Genomic DNA, 8046 nt, shown 5'->3' with positions numbered 1-8046 from the left:
ACCGAAGGATTCTGTGACTGATGAGCCCTGATGAGAGAGGAAGACCAAACTCGGCTGAGGTTTTCGGGAGTTGACAAAGTATTCTGTGGAACAAACAAGGATTCACTGTTTCGTCTTTACGGGGGTGTGTGTGGTTCTGGTGCTGGCTGAAAAATTATACAGACAGTTGAGAAGACTAGCAACTTTCAGCAGCACATTAACTACTGATTTAAGCCTCAAGAATCTTCAGGGGTGCCCCTCAAATGGTCCGGAAAATTCCGATAACGATGATTCCAACATGCTTTCCGCAAAATTGCTCGTAATTCAAAGAAATAGTGAATTATGTTTATTAGTGCACAGGTGGCGATAGCCATAATACAAATCAGAAGGTGAATGTGCACTAATAGAAGTTTTTAACATGGTTGCGACACATAAAAATGAATACAATGCGAAATGGGAGCAAGTCAAAAAGGAACTTATCGTATGTGAGAGTGCCTTGGTGAAAGTCCGGACGGTGGTAACGTGTTCTCTCCGCAGTTTGGCTGCTACACGTGTTCCATGATTGTCCGTGGGCTTGTGGAGAGGTTGACATCCTGCTCCCTGCGCGCGCGCGAGTCTGTGTCTTGACTGGGTTCGGTTTGCCTTTATGTAGGTCCCAGTGCGTGTATGTGGGCGCGTCGGCACATGAGTGGTTGGTGCGCTGACTAGGCGGTGCAGACAATCGATGTCCGATGTGTCAGCTTAATGCGACGTGTTTGTGACTTAGATAAAGACAAGCCTCGCGATCCAGTGAGCGACTGTGAGTTGAACAGTCAAGTATGTGGGTGACTGGGTCGCTACATGTACTCCAGAAACCTGTGACCAGTTCACAGGACTACACGGATGCCATAACATTGGTGAGTGTTCTGGTGGTGTAGATAACTTGGAAACCTTTACATATGGGGAGCTGATTTTCTTTACCTACAGGCACAACTTCTTGGTTTGCATTCTCTTAAAAAGATGACGCGACAGACCCACCAGCACGGAAGGTAACCCAGTTATGTAGACTGCACAGGCTCCGTTTAATTTGTTACGTGACTTCCACCGTAGGTGATCAACTGAGTACCTCATTTAAAAAACATGCTCGCCAAAGCACGCACTCCAGCCAACTGAGTCACTTAATTACAAAACCTGTTAAGTTAGTCAGTAGGCTACGAAGTGACGGCAAATGAACACCTGAATTCAGAGGGGTTAAGGTGACGGGACAGTTCAGAAAACGCACCTAGGTTGTTGCAACAAGGAATGCTATTCCTGGCAACTCCAGAGTACAGCATGTCCTCAGAAATTCTCTGGCGATGTTGTTGATGAGCCTAACTAGGTGGCTAGATGACTCGCAGCTGCTGCTTTGTAACCTAGAGGCTGGGAAAATTGTGTCCACTGTGTTCAGGAAAGAAAAACGACCTGGTTCCTCGACTGAATTGATCAAGTTTATAAGAGTACTAGACTGACGACTCACTTAGTTAGTGAACGAGCTGAACACAACCAAGCACCATTGGTATCAACTGTTTGAAGTTACGTTACGGATAACAGCAAATAGACGTGGGCACATCACTGGCTAATCACCTAAACCAAATAAACCTAAATTATACGGCAATCAACAGTAAGCAAGGCAGCCTGGTGGGATAGTGCAGACCATTTAGATGTTTAAATTCCTTTATCCCCAATGAAGTACGTTTTCAGAGAAGTGAGTCTTGTCAAAACCCAATATTTTACTAAATGACACGACAAAAGAATGCCAAGTTTAGAAAACGCAATCAGCTGGAAGATTCACTTCGCACAGCTTTGACGATACGCCTATTTCGCAATCAGATTTCATAGCAGCACAAACATCCAGTGAGAACTTTCGAGCTTCATGAACATATAACCAACTGCCTCGTATCTGTGAGTAACAAGGGAAAGCTGAACGGAGCAAAGCACTGACATTATCACGCGTGCGTCACCGTCACTCATCAAACTGTTGCTGGTTTCTTGCCCCAATCAGCTAAGCATTCGCGCTACACAAAAGCCCAACAATAATGCGGTCCTGTGATTTCAAACCCAGGTTTTTTGTAATTGACTCCGGCGCACCAAGCGGCCACCTGAGACTAAAACTTCAAGGCTTGGACTTAGAGCTCCAGGAACCACGCAAGTTCTCGATCCCCTCCTTATGCAACAGCATTTACTGCACAGAGAAACAGCATGTTTTGGTTAAATGACATCCTAGGTTCTCAAGAAACTAGATTTTGCAACTTCAAACGAATGACAAGGATGAAGAATCATTGGAATATGGGCCAGAGTACAAAATATGGCCGGTCCACTACATGAATAAATGTTCGGCTTTACAACAGTGCTGGGAAGACTGCCACCATAGCCTTCTCTCTCAAGCAAAACTTGGTGCGTAATCCTGCCCTCGTTCCATCAAGGAGAGCAGATAATTCCGTAGCACGCGCTAAAATCCGTTGACGGTTTGCCACATTGTGCTACTTCCGAAATTGCGCATCGTCATTTATATGTGTGGCGTACATCGCAACATAGAATAATAAGCTTTCTAGACGTCTACCAGCACCGATACTTGTATCGTACGGGTGCCAATACAGCTTCTATCTCGTCTGAATGAGGTCAGTAGCTAATTACAGTATTCCGTACACAAAACACACAAAATGAGTTCTGTGTTCACAGCTGCAGTAGAATAAGCTTTGTACATAACACTTTGAGCATAGCAATCACGTCATTTGGATAGTTAGCGCACGGCTGACATGATAAACCACAGAGTGTGTATTGAAACTTGTCGACCTGCTTGTACATAGAAACGATTACTTCTGCACAGGTCTACTCATCTGGTAGAATTTGATCGAGCGTAGGTAGACAAAGGCTACACCATTCTAAGTGGGGTGGAAGCAACTATAAATAGCAAATGAGATGAACCTGCTAGAACAGTGCGACTGATGTACACAAACCCAAGCTCGGATAAGTCAAATAAATGACGTTTTGGGATGGCTAATACATTAGACTTCTTGGGCTAACTTCACTTTCCGGGTCGGTCAACTCGGGGGCAAATATTTGTGGAGCCTCTCAACGTGCTTCTTCCATCGTCCTCACGTGCTACTTGAACACCAAAATGTACGCAGTTGGAGAAATGGACTCATTCGCAGATAATTTTGGTGTTGACGGAGGACTCGACTACAGCCCTCGTTTATGATATTTCTCGACTGAAGGTGCTGCACGAAAACCACTAAATTCGGGATATTGTGGTACATTTTCTTGTCACAACACACTACAGGTTGAAATCACTGCATACAGTTCCCGGCCGAATGATGTGCAAGCATTGACAAATTTAGCTGACTAGGGACAGCACTGTGAACGCGCTGAGGATAGGATCGGTAAACGTATAGAGAACTTCGGTGATGCTGCTTGGAGATATGGGTAACTTTACTAGTCGTTAAAAAAACTATTCAGAGACTGTCATTATTTGATTGGGAAGGGATACTGAAACCGATGACCTCCAGGCTAATATATGAACACTACCATCCGGTGAAATGAAGCGAATCAGTAGTGTGATCGGCATGCGCTTACACAGGATGGAGCGCCACTCATTCTTCAACCATGAGATTCGCGTCTTGACCAAAAGGCAATTTTCAACTACTAGCTTGTACATCGGGGGTACGAAATTCGCGAGATATGCCTTGTTGATGAGTTCCAACGAGGATACAACAGCGGTACAACACAGACTGATTTCATTCATTGGACAAGATCTAGATGGGAGTTTCGAAATCTTCTCACGCTGTCATCAAACTATGAGTAACTCGCAGAAGACGTGGCGTAGCGAATAAGGCTAGCTGCTCAGAAAGGGGAGCATATTGCAAGTAAGATGGGTCTTCCATATGAATGGTAACTCGATGAGCCAACCAACGCCAGGTTACGTGATGTAGATATCCGAGTGCAGCTAACTGCACTGCTGATCAACCTCTAATGGCTGCATGTAATGAAGTTCAATTGCTAACCGTTTTCAAAGTGCAGTCCGCATTTAGATAAGTTAGTTACCATCAGGCCAACAGCAACCGTGCTTAGGCTGCCCATGGTCGTTTTCGTGTTTGAGTGCCTCAACGTATTTGCAGTAGGGACTAATGACGAAATAAATTCATCAGCGAAAGTGGATGACATAACTACTGCGATGACCCTAATGGAAGTAATCCAATACGATCACCTGCATGAAGACATTTCGAGAAATTTACTTTTTGGATGAAGTACAATAAACTGGAGAACGTCAAAAGACTGACAGCCAGATAACAACTCTTTACACAAAACACCATCCTAGTTCATCCTTGGTTTCCCCTCAGTCCACTATGTACTCGTCCAGTCCAGTAAGGCGGTCTTTCTAAACCGGGGCAACCATAAACATTTTTGCTTCAATGAATATATCTAACATGTAATGAAGCAGCATTTTCTATAGGTTACAAGTGACCGTATCAACCGTTGGATAAGGAAATGTGTCTGGCGCATTGCTAATGTCTCATGTGGACAGCGAGCAGATGGTAGTGTAACGCATTTGAAACTCGAATGTATCTGCTTGCCCGTTTCTCATATGACCTTATACGTGCCCCTCCCTTTCTCTCTTCCCCCACTGCAGGTACCACGGACGAATCACCACGGGCCCTGGGCAGGGAAGAGTACCCCGCTTGTACACCCCCTTCCTTCCGGTTTCGGTTCGGGTTAATACACGTGCGTTGTTGCTACACTCCGATCTTCTTCCCTGTACCACCCGACCTGTGCGCATGTGTGCTGTGTATACTGTGTGGATTCATTAATACCAGCCCGTATATCTGCATATTTCAGAACTGACGTGTGCCGTCGCTACATCCTGTCGAACGTCGAATACCGCTGACTTCCTGACATCCCACGCTACATTGGTGACAGAGGTGGGATCAAGTCAATTTTGCGTTCGATCTTCCTGCGAAGCATACCGGAACACGTGCGACGAAATTGCCAGAGAATCGGTTGGTATTTCAAAGCTGATTATGTCCCACATCCAGCCACCTCTGGAAGAACCAGAGACGTTTCATCTGGGCGACGATTTCACGCCCTGGTCGGGTCGGATGAAGGCTTTCCTTACACGGATACATCCGCAATATCACGAGTATTTTATCCTGTCCCATCTGGATGACCCTGCCGCCCGTCGTGTACTCTATTCAGGCGTTTCGCTGTCTGCACCACCGGACATCCTCTGGAATGACTTGTCCTTCCTGTTCGATACACGACCGCCGAGTGATGTCCCTCACTCCTCACCCAACATAACCCCCCTTTCCAACACTTCGACGTTTCACTGTCATTCTCCGGTCCAAAATTTTTCTCCCACCACTTCCGCACTTGATGTTATGTGTCCAGACTTGGGTACGATAACTTCAACGAAACCTGTCGTGCAATCTGATCACAAACTTGGTTTCACACAGGCGGCTTATTCAACTCCCGATGATGAAGTCGATAATAACGAAAAGCCTCCAGGGGAGACGGAAGGGGACACAAGATCTCGAACTCTATCCGATGACTTGGAGCAAGTGCATGAAGAAGCCGCCAACGACACAACACAAGTTCCTTTTCTTTGTGGTATTGATGTGGACCAGCGGAACCCAGTACTTTACACTGAAGACGATGATAATAATCAAGCTGCAGACAGCAAGCCACAACAAACAAAAGTGGTGGTGGACGCGAACTCCAGTGCGCAGACGAGTATGGACACGATAAACCTGGACCCAGTGGTCAACAAAGCGGACGTTTCTCTAGTCATCTCACCAGCCGGGGACACAGAAGATGCTGTCTATCAAACAGATGCAGTTTCGGTCACCTCGCCGAATTCGACTCTAGTGAAAATCAAGACTTCCGTTGCTACTGCCAACACCTCTGCAGACCGGCACCCTGTGGTTGGACAAACCCACCTTAAGGTTGCCAACTCAGGAGGCAACATGAGTGACGTGCTACATCCCATTCTTCCACATGGCCCTGGACCACCCCCTTCAAATGTTACAAGCACTCCTTCTGAGCACTGAGGACAGTGCTCATACTCGGGAGGGGGCAATGTAATGAGAAACGGGCAAGCAGATACATTCGAGTTTCAAATGCGTTACAGTAGGACGTGATTCTTTACTGGCGACCTGTTATACATTCGAGTTTCAAATGCGTTACAGTAGGACGTGATTCTTTACTTCAGTGGCGACCTGTTGGAAATACCATTTTGGCTACCAAAACAGGGGAAATCTATTTTGATCACATATACTGTCACACAGACCAAACATGCTCGAGCGACAGTCAACCTACACGAAACTGAGTGATGGTGAACGTAGTAACAAGCCGTTTTTCGACTGTTTTAGTTGATCAATAGTATGTTCACAGAGCAATGGCTGACTATCCCCTGCGAGCCAAACGATCGTAGACGGTGAAGTGAAAGCACATTTTATTTTAAGGAATCCAGTGTGGAAAGATTTGAGGCATCCTATCAGGTCATAGAATTATTTTGACATAGAGGTCAAACAAGTGCAAGACACATGTTAGAAAAATAGAGCAGCACATACTAGAAAACCATAGTAAAAATGATTGGCAAAAACTGATGCATAGTTGAGAGAGAGATGGGATAAAGTACTGAAAACTATGAAGTCATCAAACAAAAGTACGACTAATCCAGTCGAAATTTGCTCAATTCTTCCACCGTATCTTTCAACGCTGAAGAGGATACTGAATCACCGAGGCGCCTTTTATAAGGAAAGTCAGTGGGATCACTGGGTGGATCGGCTAATGGGTGTCGGTACATTGGCGGGATAGAGTTGAAATCTGTGTAGTGGACTTGAAGCCAATCTACAGCAGATAGACCCAGGTGGTGCACCAACTTCAGCATAGCGATGCAGTCTCCCTCAGCACTGTGTGCGTGTGCATGACCAGAGCCAAAGACGCGTGAGTACACGTCACCCAAACGGAAGGAGACACTAGGTTTTTTCGGACTTGAATGCAACAAAGGAAATACCTTATTATCAGGGCCCGTTCTATCATCCATGGAATCGAAACCAGAATCATTCCCCGGATTACGCGGCAATAGTAGGTGGTTCAATTCAGCAAACAGAGGGAGCGTGTCGGCGCAGATAATGGGCGAATCTTCACAATCCAGAAGACGGAACTCTTCCCCTTTAACTCCACACAGCTGGGCGCGAAGTAAAGGGAAGTCGAAATGATTGCCATTGTGAGCCAAAAAACAGACCGGCGGGTCCAACCGCTTCACGAACAATTGGATCATTTTCACAGCCGTTGAATCGAAATCCTTCTGGTGAAATAAATTAGTCTTGTTCAGTCCTAAAACAAGAAGGAAAAGCCAGTTTAGAATTGAAAGAAAACCTACCGGAAACCCTAGCTGCAACGGCGTTCATGGTTCGATTCGGATAGAAGCATAGATTCAACTTGTTTTGAACTCGAATATGTGTGACTTCGGACTGTTCTACGGAAAAGCGACTTGTTGCTAACATGCACAATTCCGTTATTTCCGGTTTGAACGTGGATGAGGGGAGTCCCGTAGTCTCAAGGTCAACAAAGACCAGGGTTGAAAGAAGGAGCGGCCGCTGAACTGCCTTCTATGATTTGAAGATATTCATTCAACATGAGATAAAGCTTACGGTTGAGGGATGCATTGGAATAATCGGACTGCCACGCAGGGGGCCAAATGAGGGACATAAAAGTGTCGCCGATTCTAAAGGGACTATTGATGTTGCTGGTTATCCATGGCTTGCCACCAATGGTACCGATTATCCTAAGGGCTAAAAGACTGAGAGTAGAAAACAGTACATTAATTCAATCAATTTGATTTTATCAGCAAGGGACAAAGATTCTTCAGAAAAGTTGCGCGGTAAAACCTGAAGAAACAGAAGTCGGTTGCGGAAGGTGCACCATGAGTTAATCGATTTCAGTGGCGGTAAAAGGTGCTCGTTGGGAAAACGTTTTTACTGCCAGTAAACTTCAGCAATATTTCATTGAAAATAACGAGGTGAGGAAATTACGAACCGGAAAAACTTGAGT

The 8046-nt window shown here is 45.6% G+C and overlaps 1 protein-coding gene across 1 annotated transcript; it reads right to left on the bottom strand.

Moving 5' to 3' along the window:
- Positions 1 to 6661: 6661 nt before the first annotated feature.
- Positions 6662 to 7685, bottom strand: T265_08224 (hypothetical protein; the record flags this gene model as incomplete). The annotated part of the gene is made up of 3 exons (XM_009173967.1): positions 6662 to 7329; positions 7376 to 7604; positions 7647 to 7685. 3 exons carry the CDS (start codon positions 7659 to 7661, stop codon positions 6662 to 6664), a joined length of 912 nt encoding a protein of 303 aa, XP_009172231.1.
- Between the last annotated feature and the right edge of the window lie 361 nt (positions 7686 to 8046).

This window comes from Opisthorchis viverrini, assembly GCF_000715545.1.
Source record: "Opisthorchis viverrini unplaced genomic scaffold opera_v5_207, whole genome shotgun sequence".
NCBI lineage: Eukaryota > Metazoa > Platyhelminthes > Trematoda > Opisthorchiida > Opisthorchiidae > Opisthorchis > Opisthorchis viverrini.
This window is presented reverse-complemented; position numbering and strand designations above follow the sequence as displayed.